Source organism: Malus sylvestris, chromosome 17 (genome assembly GCF_916048215.2).
Source record: "Malus sylvestris chromosome 17, drMalSylv7.2, whole genome shotgun sequence".
Classification (NCBI taxonomy): domain Eukaryota; kingdom Viridiplantae; phylum Streptophyta; class Magnoliopsida; order Rosales; family Rosaceae; genus Malus; species Malus sylvestris.
Window position 1 is genome coordinate 12,166,451 of NC_062276.1, and position 18,321 is coordinate 12,184,771.

The following is an 18,321-nucleotide window of genomic DNA, read 5'->3' on the forward strand; positions in this document are numbered from 1 at the left end:
AATAGAAGTAGAAGAATACACAAAGTACATTCATCCAACAAGTTCAATATTTAAAAAATAGTAAGCATATAATCATAATGAGGAGTATTCTTGGATAATAGACTAAATTCTTCTTGTTCGTGATCCTTGCATTGGATTGGACATAGACTAAATGATTTAGCCTTGTAGTTTATTTCATTTCTTTGTATGTATCCCCTCAAAAGTGCTCCAATTCATTTCACAATTGGATGAACTTGTAGTCAATCCATCCCTTGCAAATTAGGTACACCGTTTCCATAAATATACCACCATGAAACTAAAAATGAAAAAAGCACACAATTAATAAAAATAAAATAAATCAAATTGCCTAGGGCCCGCCTAGGACCCGCCTAGTTCTAGACCGATTTTTCAAAACGATTTGCACTAAATTGCGGCGGGCCCTCATCGCCTAGATCAATTTTTAGAACACTGGTGTGGCCCCACGTGAACATATGAAACAATTGAAACTTGTTTTTGGCAAAAGATAAAAACGGTAACTTTTTTTTTTTTGCAATAATTTGGTTTTGTCCACGAGGCAGCATATGTTGCTCTTACATTTTAATTTGACAGAAACTTATTTCAAAATCTCCACTTGAACCATCTTGTATACCTCGCGGGGCTCACAATAATACGTTTCTACACAGTCATTATCCAGTCAAAGCGCGATGTGGCGCTTGGTCCACAGTGTCACGTCTCTGCAAAGTCATTGTCCAATCAAGAGTCACATGACAATTTAATGGAGTCCCTGATGCCAAGTGTTGGAACTAAATTTGCTCACCGTAGTGGACGAATGAGCTAAGCAAATCTATAGGCTTGTAAAGGGACAAGCAATCATGATTAACCTTGGGTACCAGTGGAGTACCAGTTAAAATGCTCTTTGACGGTCAAGTTAGTAAGCAATACATTAGACTCAAACAGTGGACAAAAGAATAAGCAGTATGCGAAAATTATGTTACCATAGATGAACCCTAGATAAGTGTACTTATACTAGTCGAGAGAAAGATCTATTAGAATATGGAATCCATACTAAACCGGGAGAATCCAAGATGATATCTAGGATTATATATTGTGTCCTTTTAAGAGTGTGATTACTTCAGCGCATGCTAATCCCTAAATTGTAGGAATCTCCAATAATATATGAAACTTATCTAATACCCAATAGGATCATATTTCTATAACTTGTGGAATAAGAATTGTCAATCTACGACAGTCAGCAGGCTTCGCCTACCAATGCCCAGCAAAGCAGGATATGGTAGCACCACTAGTCTGTTTGAACCAACTCAGTCTAATCAGAATTGTTGAGTTTATGACTGAACTTCTAAGGTATACGTATTCCAATTCGTCTTACTTCGGCCTTGGAAAACACGTTGGCTAATGGTAATATGAAGTTGGGAGCAAAATGTAACTTTAGTTATAAAAGTGAAACGAAAAACAAAAGTTAAGGATTGCAAATTAAGAATTTCACTATACTTGAGAGTAATAAAGTGACGATTAGTGGGCCAAAATCCTGTCACGTCATCAATTAATAGAAAAGTTAACCGCTAGGCTAATAGAAATATAAAAGCGGCAGAAAAATCAAACATCAGGTATGAAAGTGAGACAAAAAAAAAGTACGTGTAGTAAAGTGTGATTTTGGTGAAACTTAAGGATAGTGAGTGAAAATTACCCTTTTAATATGGTTTACAGGTTGATCCATATACAGGTTTTATGCTTAGTATGTCATCAAACTTTTTTTTAGGGGAGTATGTATTAATCTTATGAGCCCCTAACTATAATTTAGAGAGGATATATAAATAAATCAACTCCAATCATGCTTTCTACCCACCTCTTAAGATAAGGATTCATCTAGAAGCTCCTAAATATAAATAGGGAGAAAAGAGCTCCAAATGGCTCTCCATAACTAATGGTAACTGTTTTAATATATTTTTTAAATAGATAATTAATTCTTATTGACTAATTATTGACTTATAGTCATTATATAACTCTCTAAAGTAGGGAGTATACAACTTTTTCTAGAGAGCTCCTAAAATAACATTTTGATAGTTTTAGCTAAAACTTTGCTATAAAATAGAGAGCATGATTGGAGATATTTTAAAAGCATAAATTGAAGCAACTTCATTATATGATGTGTAATATGAAAAAATTGAGACTTTGTGGCACATTTTAAAAAGAGTATTTATCAAATATAGTAAAAAATTAACCCTTAATTTCAAAATTGTCAATTTTTATAAAAGCTCTCAAATATATTCAAAATTCTACTTAAATAGACGCAAATAACCTCAAATTTAATAATCAAATAAATTAAAGGCTTTTAAGCCCAAATGGTTCGTGACATTGACATAACTTCGTAATTTGGTCCTTAACATTGAAAATCAATAATAGTGTCATTGAATTTGTCTATCGTGAATCATTTTAGTCTTTATGTGAAAAATTGTCAATTGCTCTGCTAGTGAGATGACGTGGCACCACATGGGCACTAATACAATCATACAATGACATGTGGATTAACTTTAAAAACTATTTTTATATTTAAAACTAAAAATGATACTAGGAAGAAGTAAAAATTATAAATAAAAAATTAAAGAAGAGGTCGTCTTCTTCATTTGGTGGGTAAATCCAACAGACATGTCTAAATAAAATTCCCTAACCTACCTACCTCTTATTCTCTCACAATCCAAACATCCACCTTCCAATCCAAATTTCTGTACCCTAAGATAAATTTAGTGATTCTTTCTTAAAATTTTCCTTTTGCAAATTTGGTTTGAAGATTATAGAGAATTGATGCAATTTGGAAAGAGTTTATGCGTTCATGAATTGGCGACGGGGGTTAAGATTCGGGTTGTTGGAAGAAGAGAAGGCGTTGAAGGCATAATTGAAATTATGCTGCTCCCATTTGTGATAATCGCGGTGGCGCTCAGTGTCGTCGATGAGGGGGTCGAAAGGGATAGGGTTATGGTGATGGAGTGTAGGAGTGAAGGTGAAGTTGGACCGAAGACTAGGGCTGGGGACGACACGAATCGACAAAAGTGAAGACCACTCACACAGACGGAGAAAAACTCTCACAAGAGGAGAGAAAAGCTCTCACTAAGGGAGATAACTTTTTATTACTTTCCATTTAGTTTTGAACCCTAAATTTTCAACTTTTGTCAATGTCTCCTCAATTGTTCATTTTGTCAATTACCATGCTAAATTGAGAATCATTTTGGTCTATTTCATATGAAAGAAGAAGCCTCTAAATTTACTATAGATATGTGTAAGTTTCAATTCCTCCTAAATTTTTCTTAGAAAAATTATTAAAATTTCTATTATTTACTAACTTTCCTAGTAAATATAGCATGTTGACATATATGCTCCTAAAAGTTGTCATATTCATTGCACGTGACAAAATTGACGGTTGAAAGGAGGTTGACATGAAATTGAAATTTTTGGGGGCTTAAAACAAAATGAAAAGTTCGAACAGCAGATTGAACAATATCCAAAAGGTTGAAGTGCAAATCCAACGTTTCTTTATAATTTTGGCCAATTTTTCAATTAATCTTGTGCAAGGGTGAAAAAAAAAATTGATGTTTCATTCTTTCATATGAGATAGATAACAGATTTATCCAAAAAGATTTTTTCTCCGCATGATTGACATCGGAGGTGATCTTCATCTTAAAAAAACCATAAACTCGGATGTTGTTAAGAACTCCAATCAAGGAATCTTAAAACACGATGTTTGACTGAGGGTGGATGGGTTTATCCATCTGAATAAAACCATTGGCGCATTCCTACTTTAGGAATTAAGATGAGGACTTAACTTTGATGTTACTTTTTAACTAAAAAAGCTAATTAATTATTTCCCAAAACACTAACTAATGCATTTATATTATTGTTCCTAGGTCCATGGCATGATTAATATTCTAAGTGGATAATATATGCTGTTAAAATCAAATGTGACAAGTCAACAACGTTAGTAACTTTAATGATTGGCTGATGTGATAAATGGAACAGCATATCTCATCATGGTGCTTCTTACTTATAGCCTCTTATGGATTTTTTACTCCCTGAGGTGTACGTACAATCATGTGACGAATCATAGAACTTGAATTTCTTTTATCCCAAAATCAATTTACACTATCTATTAATAAAGCTCTTGTTGTCAACCAAAATTTAAAAAAAATTCCATTTTAATCCCCTCACCGAAACTTAACTCAAGTAAAAAATATAGGCAATTTAGTAATTACATGAACATAAATGTTATTGTTTTTACAGCAACCTCACAACCAGGTTAGTATAACATGCCCTATTTAAAAATAAAATATAAAATAAAAATATTCCCATGTTAGAAGAAACTACTCATCATTATCCCAATTTCATAACTATTTTTTTTTTAGAATTTTAAAAATTAATCCCACTTCATAATAAAAAACAAAACAAAATGAAATTGTTTACACAAAGTGTGTGTGGGCGTCTCATAGTTATCATAAACAATGTTCTTGGCTTGATTTAGCTTAAAGTTTCTAATAATTATAGCCAATTTTATTGTTATTACTAGGGATGGGCAACGGGTATGGTAGGCGGGTAACTGCGGTTATTTATCCGTAACCGCGGTTATTTACTTATAACCGTTTATACTCATACCCACATAACCGTTTACTCGTTGGGTAATTGTCTAAACGATTATACACATACCCATAACTGTTTATAAATGGTTAACCATACTCATTTAACCGTAATCATTTAATACCCGTTTACCTATTTACCCTTTTTAACCTCTTTATTTTTTTTTTACCATTATCCATTTTTCATCCGTTTACATGTTTTTTAACAACTTGAAAATAAATAAAAAATTGTCATAATTTTTTTTTTTTGACAATTAAACACCGTTATAGGTACATTCATCATACATTTCCGTATTTTAATTTTTTAAGTCCTTATACCATTCCAATAATTGAAATAATAGTTTACGGACGATATTTTTAACTGTTACCAATGAAGGTAAATATAATATTTGCTAAGTATTATTGGGTTACAAAATTGTTTAGAAGACATTTCTGTTAAAGGATTTATGTCAATTTCACAGTTACCAGCAAAGAATTTAAATTAAATTAATTTGGCGAATTCTTTGATGATGAGAATTATCATTCCTGTAGCAGTGTTATTAAGAGAATGACCGATGAATTCCTTGCTAATTTATTGGGTGCTAAGTATTATTGGATCGAGAACATGGTCCGTGTTAGTTTTACATATATAAAATAAATGGGTAAATGGTTACCCTTTTATAACTACGGTTAATACCCATAACCGTCCATTTAAATTTTATAGGTAAACTGTTATATCCATAACCGTTTATTTATCTAAACGGTTACCCATAACTGTAACCGTTTAATTTAAATGGGCGGGTAACCGCGGTTACCCATAACCAATGGGTATTTGCCCATCCCTAATTATTACTAATATAAAGATAAAATAATAATGTGCATTATGTTCTACTTTAGTTCCCATCCCACAGAAACACACAGCAAAAACGCATACTACGGGTAGACACCTCGCATTCGGCTATTAATGTAGAGTTAATCTTGCTTAATTATTTCCTATTTTTATTAGGAAAATAATACATAAAGCAAAACCGCTTTTATGGTTTAATGGCTTGTTTGGAAAGTACATTTAAATAATGGAATGTCTTTTTAGAGAAAATGTTAATGAAACCAATCATCAGTAAACTGTAAGTTAATCTTGGAAGAGCTTCCTACTGGAAGCACATAATCGGTCATTCTTGCAGGAAGCAATTCAAGACCCAAAAATATTATTTTACTAAGAGTGCTTTCAGTCAATTAAAAGCACTTTTCAAACCATCCCTAAAATTTATATGGTTTAGATTGTTGATTAAGGTTACCCACTAATACGATAAGGGTCTGTGTGACTCAAACATGCAAGAACAAGTATAAGTTACAAAATGGTAATCATGAGACTCAAGGAATCAAGAGGTGGCTGTTTTTGATAAGGGAGGACCACACACACATTCATCTTTCTTTATGCAATCAAAGATTAGATTTCCCACTTTATCAAAAAGTATACATGCATGAGATGAGAGCTACATGCTGTCTTGGTCCACTTGTCTCATAATATACTGAGAAGATCCATCCATTGTATCCAGTATTCGCTGATTAATTCCAAGTGCAAGTGTGTAACACTGGTTCAATTCAGTGTGGTATGCATATATATTTTTTTTTATCATTTTAACAGCTTGGATCATATGTAGAAGAGAATGATACGAAGAATGCAATCCCACATTGAAAACTTGATAGAATATATTATTATTTACGAATGAATGGTTCCACTTCTAATGATATCGATGTCTTTTTAAGATAAAACTCAATCCTTGTTGAGTTGTGCAGATGGTTAAGTTGAAACAATATCATTGTGTTTATTAGTAGACCATGCTTAACATATCCTCGTCAGAGTCCGCAGTAAGATATTTGATAATCGTTATCAAAATCCAGACTTAAGCGCACTAATGAAAAAAAAATATTGTAACTTGTCCAAAAACTTTTTTCTCTTCCTTAATATTCCTACATTGTAAATGATGATATTTTAGTGCTAATTAAACTATAAAAGGAGCAAGTTTACTGATTGTTTATATTAGGTGTATACAAAACAGTTGTAGACGTGTAAATTTCGTTGCATGCAAATGATCTATCACAAAGCTCCACGTGGCATATGACTCATCACAAATGGACAAGTCATCAATGACATGTGGCACAAATCAAGCAAATGAAGCTCAAAAGCATTCCTAAAATTCGGCAAAAGGGAGGAAGCTTCCTTAAAAACGGCAAGGGATCCAAATTGCTCCAAAAACCGGAAAGAAAGCTAAAGCATCTTCACAAAACAAGCAAGAATTGAAGATTGCTCACAAAATAGGCAAGAAAGCCCTATAATTCGGCCAAGCAAGGGAAAGTGGCTGAAATTAAGACACAAAACATGCCTAGATTCTCCCATGGACGAATCAAGACACAAATCAAAGCCAAATCCATCCAAAGTCAAGCTTTGAGAAGTCTATAAATACAAGGTCCCAAGACAAGCATAAGGTCGACAATTTCTATATTGAAGGGTCGAAATTCTCACAAAAGGAGAAACTCTGCCAAATCTTTGAAGATTGATACGCTGCCAAAGCTCTCTTCGAAGAACATACAACCACAGCCGAAGCTTTCTTTCAACCAAAGTCAAAGCACTCCCTTGAAGAATCAACAAGCATTTGTGCCAATTCCTTCAAGACTTTGTTGCAAGCTCAAAACTTGTAACAACGTTCGGTTCAAGATAAAGTCGCCAAGACCCTTGAATCAACGAAATCCTACATCAACACTACCTTTGCCGCAACTTTGAGGTGAAGACTATCCACACATCGTTTATAGTTCAAAACTTGAAGCAATCGTTCAATCGTTTGCCCGAGATCAAGTCATCGCGACCCTTGGACCAACAATTAACCATCTAAATCAAATTTGAAGACTGAATCAGAGGAAAATTGTAAACAGAGATTGTAACCCTACAAATTCAAATCAATACAAATCTACTTTGTACACGAGTTCTCGTTTCATTTGATATAAAATTTTCATGTTGTTGATGAACAAAATCAGCGAGGACTTTAGTACAACAGAAAGTGTTAAGTTTGTGACCTTTGCTAAATTGCTCCGGTCACTAGTATGGATAAGTATGTAAATGGATAGAGATAGGGAAGCAAACACAAGATGTACGTGGTTCACCCAGATTGGCTACATCCACGGAGTAGAGGAGTTCTCATTAATTGTGAAGGGTTTACACAAGTACATAGGTTCAAGCTCTCCTTTAGTGAGTACAAGTGAATGATTTAGTACAAATGACATTACGAAAAATTGTGAGAGAATGATCTCTATTTATAGAAGAGCGTTTCTAGTTTCATTCTGACATTGACAAGTGTCGTGTTGTGATTGGCTTTTGATGTTGACACGTGTCGCGCTATGATTGGCTTCTGATGTCGACACGTGTCGCGCTGTGATTGGCCTCATGGTTGTAGGGAAACTCTTCTGGGTCTTTGACGGTATAATGTTGACCGGTGCTGGTCAAGTATGGTACAAACACATGTTTACAACAATATTGAAGGATTGAGGATTTGAACTTGAAGCTTCGAGTGCAGGAAGAATACTTGATTGTAAGTGTGAAAAGTTTTTTGTTTTTTTCGATGAGTTGGTGCAATATGTTAGACTCGTGAGTTATGTACAAGCACACCACTGGTTAGTGGAGAGCAGAAGATAAAGTATACTAGCGAACCCACACAATGCAATATTTTTCTTTGGGCATTGAAAACCTGACGTTCATTTTGCTCTGATGAAATTCCACTATCAACCAAATGGAACCCCCACAAGTTTGAAACATCTATTTCTCTTACCCTCCACTTTCTTTTCTTACCTTTTTTCACTTAGACCATCAACATCCATGCAATTCCCATCCGTATTACTATAACATCAAAGAATCCCACTTTGCATTCTTTTAAGCCGAATGAAACAGATGAAAGAATAAACTCACGAACTTTTTAAGCATCTTTCTTGATCAATTTGTTCTCTTGCAGTTTGACATGTCTTTTGTTTTTTTTTTTTTTGAAGTGGGGTATGAGGGAGAGAGAGAGGCAATCAAGTGCTGTGAAGCACTAGACCATATTGTCTGCAACTGACATCCAAAGATTCACCGCAATACAAAGCTTTTCCAAATACCTTTAAGTTTAGGGTTTGTTTTCTTCATTTTTCGTAGAGAAAGCAAGATGGGGTTTCTACAGAAATTGGGTTTCTTCTGCATTCGTTTAAGTTTTCTTCTTTTCCTTGTTTCGCCGCTCGTAAGCTCGTCCCAAGAACAAATGAAAGGTGCAGGCAGTCACAAAGAGAACATTCATAAGGTAATACTCCATTTCATGCCACCTTTTTTTTTGTGAAGGAATTGAAATGCTCATATCTCAGATTTTGGGGCATGATTTTTACAGCAGATGAGTCACAAACTGTCATCGGAAATCAGACTCCACGGGTTTCTTCTTTGGGCTTCAATGGGGTTCTTGATGCCTGTAGGAATACTTGCTATCAGAATGTCACACGGAGAGGAATGTGGAAGAAGGCTCAGAATTCTTTTCTATGTTCATGGGTTATCAGAGGTAAGTTCATCTATTAATTACTGTTATATTATCATCCTCCTCTCCAATAATCTAGATTGACATTGATTTAGACTATTCAATAGTTTTAGAATTCTTTTGCTTATAAACGATTAATATTGCAAGTGGTGAATTGTCGTAACGAATAGAGTCTTTCTCTTTAATCTAATGTTTCTTAGTTCAAACTCTTCCATCTTTATAATATTAATAAACAAATAAAAAGACTACATTATTTATGCTACAAGCTTAATTTATTAGGGTCAGATGCCCCACTTCTTTGACTTACAAAGATGGTGAGAGGAAATAAAAATAAAAATATGTTTTCTTTAAAGGAGATTATGATTAATGCTTAGAAAGCAAGAGAGGAGTGTGATTATAATTTTCTGGGTCACTAAAAACTCGAAGATTCTGACTTTTTTTTTTTAAATTAACTTAATTAACACATGTGTGTAGAACATAATTAGTGTTAGGTGCTGCATTCCCTAATCATATGTAGTGGCTTTTGATTCAATTAATTACCAAATGACTTTGATTAGTTCATGCTTAATTAGTTTTTGTTCAACAGATGCTCTCTGTCCTTCTTGCAACAGCAGGAGCAGTGATGTCCTTCAGAAACTTCAACAACTCCTTCAACAATAAACACCAAAGGGTTGGGATAGGCTTATATGGCCTAATATGGTTGCAGGCCCTAATTGGGTTTGTAAGGCCACAGAGGTAAACTACCAAGTCCAAATGTCCTTAACAAAACATAATAAAATGAGTAAATTTTTCTTTCGGGTGCTATGAATTGTGGTTGTCGATAGAGCAAAACTATGTATAAGCGGGTCAGGTTAGTTGGCAAGAATGGTTTGTCCACTCTTTTGAGTCAGAGTTTGCTCTCCATTTTTGTAGTTTAAAATAGTTTAGAATATCGCTTATAAAAAAAATATAGAAGTGTTCAATAAATGTGTGGGAGAAAACAAAAGGCGAAATGATTTTGATTACGAATTGAATCTTTTTATCGTCTAAACAGGGGATCCAAGGGAAGAAGCATATGGTTTTCTGTACATTGGATACTTGGAACTGCAATGTCTCTGCTTGGGGTCCTCAACATATACACAGGACTACAAGCCTACCACGAGAAGACCTCAAAAGGCATAAAGCTTTGGACCATAATTTTCACTGCTCAAGTCAGTGCCATCACCTTCTTCTACCTCTTCCAAGACAAATGGTTGTACATCCAAAAGCAAGGAGTGCTTCTGGGCAATGAACCAGTACGGCCCACTGCGGATCAAGTGCTTTTGCCAATTGAAAAGCAAAAGCAGTCGGTGACTGATTCTAGCTGAGAAGGCAAATGACCAAATGGCTGGCTAGTTTTTAACTAACATGGAATCTTTTTTTTTTTTCTTTCCTTTTTCTTTGCTTTTCTCAGTCCCTTTCTCTTCCCTGTACTCCTCCAGTTCGAATAGATCAAAAGGAGAATCGATGGACAAACAAAAGGAGGAGTGCAGAAGGAGAAAACAGGATTTGCTAGAATCATTTTCATTTCTTCTCTAGGAATTAGGGGTGGGTTCAAAAAACCGAAAACCGAAAAAAACCGAAAACCAAACCGAACCGAAGCCGAAAAAAACCGAACCGAAAAAAAAACCGAACCGAAACTGCCAAACCGAACCGAACCGAATCTGGTTGGTTCGGTTTCGGTTTTTGAGGTCCGGAAATCGAACCGGACCGAACCGAAAAAAAAAATCATATATAAATTCTAAAACAACATGTAGGCGCCGGGGTTTGAACCCCTTCCCTATAGCTTAGGATTAGTTGCTGCAAGCCAACTTGACTGTGGGCTTTGAGTTGTTATTATTGTACCAGTACAATGTTTATAGGGTTCTTGTATTTAATGCTTTATAAAATTTCTTAAACTTTACAAACCCTAGCCGTCTCACACTTTATCTCACTTCCCATTTCAGATTTCAAACACTCCTCCGCTGCGTCCTCTCTCTGCCTTTTGCTTCCTCAGCCCCTCTCTCTCTCTCTCTCTCTCTCTCTCTCTCTCTCCTTCCTCTCTTCCTCCAAATCACTCTCTCTCCAGTCTTCTCATGTCCTCCTCACGGATTCCTTCTTCCAAACCATGATTTTCCCTCGCCCCTTTCGAATCAGAACCCCCTCTAAATTGGAAGATTCGAATCCGGGTTTTCCGATCTCTCACAGGTAATTTTCGAATCAAAACTAATATGATTTATAATTTTATATTGTGATTTACTGAATTAAAATGGGTTTTTCTTTTCATTATTTGTTGGGATTTGCATGTTATAATCTTTGCAGATTTGTTGGGAATTTATATTGTAATTTTCGTATTCATTTGCAGATTTGTTGGGATTTTATATTGTGATTTACTGAATTAAAATGGGTTTTTCTTTTAATTATTAGTTGGGATTTTGCATGTTATAATCTTTGCAGATTTGTTGGGATTTGGGATTTTATATTGTAATTTTCGTTTTCATTTGCAGATTTGTTCCAGTTCGTATTCATTTGCAGATTTCTTCCAGTGCAGATTTGCAGATTTGTTACAGTTCATATTCATTTGCACCAACACCCAATAAGTTTCTGCATCTTCAGTGCTCGCAATCAATCGTTGCAGATTTGTTCCAAATTAAAAAAAAAAAATATTATGGAAAAAACCGAACCGGACTGAAACCGAACCGAAAAAATTAAAACCGAAAAAAACCGAACCGAAAAAAAACCGAAAAAAATTGAACCGAACCGAACTGAACTGAAATTTCGGTTCGGTTTCGGTTTTGACTAAAAACCGAACCGTTTCAAACCGAACCCAGCCCTACTAGGAATAGTAGGTGTTTATAGCATGTGAAACATGTTCACATTGGGTGTTGGGACTTGGGATGAAGATTTCTATTGGGATAAGTTAATATTTAGGAGAAAATGAATGTAAATATTTTGTAATTATTAGAGTCATGTTGTCACATCCCGGCCCGGGCCCCCACCACATCCCGGGCCCCGCCTCCGCCGTAATATGATATTGTCCGCTTTGAGCCCCGACCATGCCCTCACAGTTTTGTTTCTGGGAACTCACACGAGAACTTCCCAGTGGGTCACCCATCATGGGATTGCTCTCGCGCGAACTTGCTTGACTTCGGAGTTCCAATGGAACCCGAAGCCAGTGAGCTCCCAAAAGGCCTCGTGCTAGGTAGAGATAGGAATATATATATATATATATATATATATATATATATATATATATATATATATATATATATATATAAGGCTTACATGATCCACTCCCCTAGGCAATGTGGGATGTTACAATCCACCCCCCTTAGGGGCCCAACGTCCTCGTTGGCACATATCCGACCAGATATTGGCTCTGATACCAAATTATCACATCCCGGACCGGGCTCCCACCACATCTTGGGGGCCGCCTCCACTGTGGCACGATATTGTCCGTTTTGGGCCCTGACCATGCCCTCATGGTTTTGTTTCTGGGAACTCATACGAGAACTTCCCAGTGGGTCACCCATCATAGGATTGCTCACACGCGAACTCACTTAACTTTGGAGTTCCGATGGAACCCGAAGCCAGTGAGCTCCCAAAAAGCATAAAGATGGAAATATACATATAAGGCTTACATGATCCACTCCCCTAGGTAATGTGGGATGTTACACATGTTTTAGGAAGGATATTATGTCCTTTATTGTTTCCTTGGAGAACATGATTGTATTATGTATATATATTCAGAATATGAAATGCATGGTGATTTAAGCCGTACAATTTCTATTTGGCATCGGAGCCTAACTGTAACCCTAAGACTCCCGTCGTGCTATTGCTGCTGCCATGAAAAAAACAAAATAGCGAGTCTGTTGTTCTTTACTGCATTCCTGTAGCAAGCCAAGGCTGCCGTGTGTGTGTGTTACTGCCAAAACTCTGTGTGCTGTGCTATTGCTATTATAAAGGGAAACACACATCAAGTTTTTTGTTTTTGTTTTTTTTTCCTGTTTTTCCTGGTGCATCCTTGTAGCAAAGTCAATTACTTGATGCGTGCTACTATGTATTGGGTGATACCGTGATCAATGACAAGTGATAGGGGGAGTTGGGATTGAAATTGGAGGGTGAGGCGCATGGCTCTACCCACGGTTCAGTTGCCAATCCGGTGGTTATTCAGAGTGATGCTTCGGCCGTACCTAGTACTGTAAAACTTAATGGATCAAACTACCCTCTTTGGTCCAAGGTGTTGGAGATGCATATCGTTGGACGTGGTAAAAAAAGGTTTGTGACATGGAGCATCAAAGAGCCCAAGGAGGACAGTGTCGAGTATGAAGTTTGGGAGATGGGGAATGCAATTGTGAAAGGGTGGCTGATTAATTCCATGGATCCTACCATCATTGGATTTTTCATTCATCTTCGTACCACTAAATAAGTCTGGGAAGAAGTTGCTCGAACGTATTATGATGGGTTTGATATTTCTTAAATTTATGAGTTGAAGGTGAAGTAATTCCGACTTCACCAAGAAGGACCTATCGGTGTATACTATGCCGATCTCAAAGCTGTCTGGCAAAAGTTGGATCAAAGAAAACCAATCAAGATGGAATGTGTTATTGACTTAAAGACACTTCAAGAAAAGATTCAACTGGATCGTGTGTATGCCTTCCTAGCAAGGCTTGATGATAATTTTGATGAAATGCATAGTAATATTTTGAGAACTCAACCTTTACGATCTGTAGAGGGGGTGTTCTCCATTGTTAAGTGGGAAGTACAACGCCATACAACTATGATGGGAAGTAGTGGCGTTGGGAACCAAGGAGAAGCTCCTCACATGGCTATGGTGTCACGGCCACCTTCAGGTAGCTTGCCCTTTAATCCATCACCATTGTCCAATTCTAGGCCATTCATTCGGGAAAACAAGGATGATTTGAAGTGCACTTTTTGTGGGCAAACCCGTCATACAAAAGATACATGTTTTCAGAAACATGGAGTGCCTAAATGGTTCCTTGAATTGAAGAAAAAATTACATGCCAAAGAACGAGCCGCTAATGAAGCAAGTGTAAGCCGTGCATCTGTTGCCACTGCCACCAAGGATGCTATACCTGTCGTGCCCCTATAGTGATCTGAGTCAAAGCTTGTTAACTAGGACCACTCTTAGTGAAACCCTGGCCACTCCAGGTAGTATAAGGTGTGTTCTTTTAGCCTCTGATATGGAACATCATATATGTTGGATTCTAGACTCGAGTGCAACCGATCATATCACTTTTGATAAGAATTTATTTACTAGCATGAAAACAAGTTCACGGAAGTATATTGCAACCGCTAACGAAACAACATTGGTTTTGGGGGCCAGCACTGTGAACCTCACGCCGGCCTTTCGCCTTCATCATTACCTGCTTGTTCCCTCGTTGTTTCATAATTTGTTATCTATTCCTCCAGTTACTGAGCAATTAGATTGTGTTGTACTTATGTATCCGATGTTTTGTTTGCTTCAGGATATTCAGACCAAGGAGATAATTGGGCGTGGCACTACGAGAAAAGGGTTATATTATGTGGATAACATCGTTCCTGGCATAGCTAATGCAGTTCAAGCATCCCATACCAATAATTTGTTAGAAGTTTGGTTATTGCATCGTCGGTTATGACATACTTCATTTGGTTATTTAAGGTGTATGTTGCCTAGTTTATTTTATGAAATAAAAGAATCGGACTTACATTGTGAAGTGTGTATTCTCGCGAAAAGTCATCGCGCTTCGTTTCCTCCTAGTATGAATAATAGATTATTTTCTTTTGATCTTGTGCACTCTGATGTTTACGGTCCCTCTCCCGTTAGTACTTTGTTTGGCATTAAATGGTTTGTTACCCTTGTTGATGATTGCACTCGTATGACTTGGATTTATGTGATGAAGAATAAAAGTGATGTTAGTATGGTGTTTCGGTCATTCTCTTAAATGGTTGCAACACAATATTCCTCTATTATTAAGGTTCTCCGCTCTAATAATGGAGGTAAGTATATTGGTTCTGAGTTGTCTGGCTTACTTCGGGATCAAGGAATTCTACATGAAATTACTTGTCCTCATACCCCACAACAAAATGGGGTTGCTGAGAGAAAGAACCGTCATATCCTAGAAACTGCCCATGCCTTGCTTATTGGTGAGTCCGTACCTAAACGGTTCTGGCCTGAAGCTGTCACCTATGCCATGTATGTGATTAACCGTATGCCATCCCAGGTTGTGGACTTTCGTACACCTCTCCAAATGTTAACAGAATTTGTTCCCATAGTATCAACCAATACTCTTACTTCTCGTGTATTTGGGTGTGTAGCCTATGTTCATATTCATAAGATTCATCATAGTAAGTTAGATCCATGTGCTCATCGGTGTGTTTTTTCTGGGATTTGCTCCTCAACAGAAAGGGTATAAGTGTTACCACCCTAAAACTTGCCATATGTATGTGACCATGGATGTTACTTTTTCTGAATCCGAGTTCTTTGATGCTTCAATTTTGTCACCTTCCAATCACTAAGGGGAGAATACTAGTGATAATCTTGGGTGGTTGGAAATATGTAACTCAGGGGGAGCACTTGTTGAAAAAGAAAGTTGTGAAAGCTCTCGGCAAAGCACTGCCGATAATGGAGATAGTGGCTCTCGGCAAGACATTGCCGAGAATTGGAGTATCATGCAACCACCGAGCACCGAATCAGCTGGGTCTTCTCGGCAACAAGTTGTCGAGTGTGATGCAGAGTGCCGGCAGAGAGCTGCTGAACCAGTTACGCCGCTTCAACAACCATTAGCTAACGAACCCACACCCCCTCTCTCTCAAACTTGATTGTGCCACCCAATATGTCTTCTTTGAATATCCCTAAGGTAAGTACTACTGATGCTCATGTAACAAATCCAGATAATATTATGATTACATATAAGTTGCCACCAAGGCAAAATCGTAGTGTTCCTCCTAACATGCTTTTTCCTGAAGAAAAAGTAAAGTATCCAATAGCTAATTATGTGTCATGTTCAAACCTTGCACTAGAATGTCAAGCCTAGGTAAATAATGTGGAAGCATTCCAAGCACCAACTTGAGTTGAGAAGGCCTTGAAGGATCCTAAATGGGCTGCGGCAATGGATGAGGAAATGATGGCACTACATAAGAATGATACATGGGAGGTAATGAAGCTACCTGAAGGAAAGAAACCAGTTGGGTGTAGATGGGTCTTTACAATCAAATACAAGGCAGACAGATCGGTAGACAAGTATAAAGCGAGGTTAGTAGTAAAGGGTTATACTCAAACTTATGGTGTTGATTATCAGGAGACTTTTTCTCCAGTAGTGAAGATGAATATAGTACGAGTTATGATTTCTTTAGCTGCAAATTTGAATTGGCCACTGAAGCAGTTTGATGTGAAAAACGCTTTTCTTCTAGGCACTTGGAAGAATAGGTATATATGGATTTTCCTCCAGGGTACAATGCCGGAGCGAAAACTGGAGTATGTAAATTGCGAAAGTCACTCTACAAACTTAAGCAATCACCTCGTGCATGATTTAGTAGATTTACTCAAGTTATGAAGAGGATTAGGTATTATCAAAATCACTCAGATCATACATTATTTGTGAAACGAGGAAATGGTAGAGTGACAACCTTAATTATTTATGTGGATGACATGATAATAACAGGTGGTGATTCGGAAGAGATGATGAAGCTAGAACAAAATCTTGCCGCCGAGTTTGAGATGAAGAATTTGGAAGATTTGAAATATTTTCTTGGCATAGAAGTAGCTCGGTCATCTAGAGGTATTTTCTTGTCTCAACGTAAATATGTTATGGATTTATTAAAAGAAACATGCATGTGGGATGTAAGCCTGTGGACACCCTATCGTAGAGAAACATTATCTGGGAATTTATCCTGATCAGGAACCGGTTGACAGAGGTAGATATCAAAGACTAGTGGGGAGGCTAATTTATCTGTCTCAACTCGTCTATTCCCTAAGTGTGGTTAGTCAGTTTATGCACTCACCAAGTGTGGATCATATGGCGGCAGTAATGAGAATCTTGGTGTATTTGAAGTCTGCCCCGGGTAAAGGAATTTTGTATGAATGTCATGGACATATAAGGATTGAGGGATTTACTAATGTTGATTGGGTTGGTGATGTGATTGATAAGAGGTCTACATCTAGGTATTTCACATTCGTTGGAGATAATTTGGTTACGTGGCAAAGCAAGAAGCTGAATGTGGTGTCACGGTCTTCTGCCAAGGCCGAGTATAGAGGTATGACACATGGTGTATGAGAGATTCTTTGGCCATGAAAGTTACTTTGGAGTCTTGGTTTTAAACAGAATGAGGCAATGAAGTTGTATTGTGATAATAAGACTGCTAGAGAAATAGTCGAGAATCCAGTACAACATGACAGGACTAAGCATGTTGAGGTTGATAGACATTTTATCAAAGAAAAGCTAAAGAAGAAGATTGTGTCAATACCGTTTGTGAACTCAGAAGAACAACTTGCAGATATCCTTACCCATGCTGTGTGTAGTAGAAGATTCGATGATTTGCTTGTCAAGTTGGGCATGAGTAATATCTATGCTCCAACTTGAGGGGGAGTATTGGAATAAGTCAATATTTAGGACAAAAGGAATGTAAATATTTTGTAATTATTAGAGTCATGTTTTAGGAAGGATATTATGTCCTTTATTGTTTCCTTGGAGAACAAGATTGTATTATGTATATATATTCAGAATATGGAATACATGGTGATTTAAGCCGTAAAATTTCTATTATTTCTTCCAATAAGAGCTACTGATGTTTTGCTGGTATATTTTGAAATTATCTTGTGATACACACCAATAACTGAAGTTTGTAACTAGGACTCTGCCTAAGATTTGGGGCTTCTATGACTATACATTTTTACAAAGTGAGTAAAGGAATGCAATTTTAAGAAGTCGGTGTACCCTTGCACCCGAGGTCTTGGGTTTGAGTCCCCCCTTATATCGCTCGTATCATAATAGCTTTTGAATAAAGTCTGCCTCAAAGAGCTTTTGGATCGTCAAAACAAAATGGTTTTGTTTTTATGGTCTAGATACCATTCTTAACTTCAAGTGAAAAGCATGCGATTTGTAGATCGAAGCAGTTTATATATGATCTTTACAAAATTTCCATGTAAAAGACAAAAAATGAAGCACTGGATCTCCAAA

General features: G+C 36.8%; 1 protein-coding gene across 2 annotated transcripts; it reads left to right on the forward strand.

Moving 5' to 3' along the window:
• The first annotated feature begins 8,190 nt into the window (after nucleotides 1-8,190).
• On the forward strand, nucleotides 8,191-12,103 carry LOC126611162 (cytochrome b561 domain-containing protein At2g30890-like). 2 transcript variants are annotated; one of them, XM_050279350.1, is made up of 5 exons: nucleotides 8,191-8,920; nucleotides 9,008-9,169; nucleotides 9,732-9,880; nucleotides 10,179-10,711; nucleotides 11,992-12,103. In XM_050279350.1, exons 1-4 carry the CDS (start codon nucleotides 8,789-8,791, stop codon nucleotides 10,489-10,491), a joined length of 756 nt encoding a protein of 251 aa, XP_050135307.1. In that variant the 5' UTR covers nucleotides 8,191-8,788; the 3' UTR covers nucleotides 10,492-10,711; nucleotides 11,992-12,103. The 2 variants fall into 2 exon arrangements, with proteins under 2 accessions (XP_050135307.1, XP_050135306.1); XM_050279349.1 differs by having other exon boundaries at nucleotides 8,199-8,920; nucleotides 9,005-9,169.
• Nucleotides 12,104-18,321: the final 6,218 nt, after the last annotated feature.

Excerpts from the sequence above, each read along its gene's own strand:
- LOC126611162 (XM_050279349.1), top strand. The coding sequence starts at position 8,789 with ATGGGGTTTCTACAGAAATTGGGTTTCTTCTGCATTCGTTTAAGTTTT. Across the intron at positions 9,170-9,731 it reads ATGTTCATGGGTTATCAGAG|ATGCTCTCTGTCCTTCTTGC; the intron begins GTAAGTTCATCT and ends TTTGTTCAACAG. Across the intron at positions 9,881-10,178 it reads GGGTTTGTAAGGCCACAGAG|GGGATCCAAGGGAAGAAGCA; the intron begins GTAAACTACCAA and ends TCGTCTAAACAG.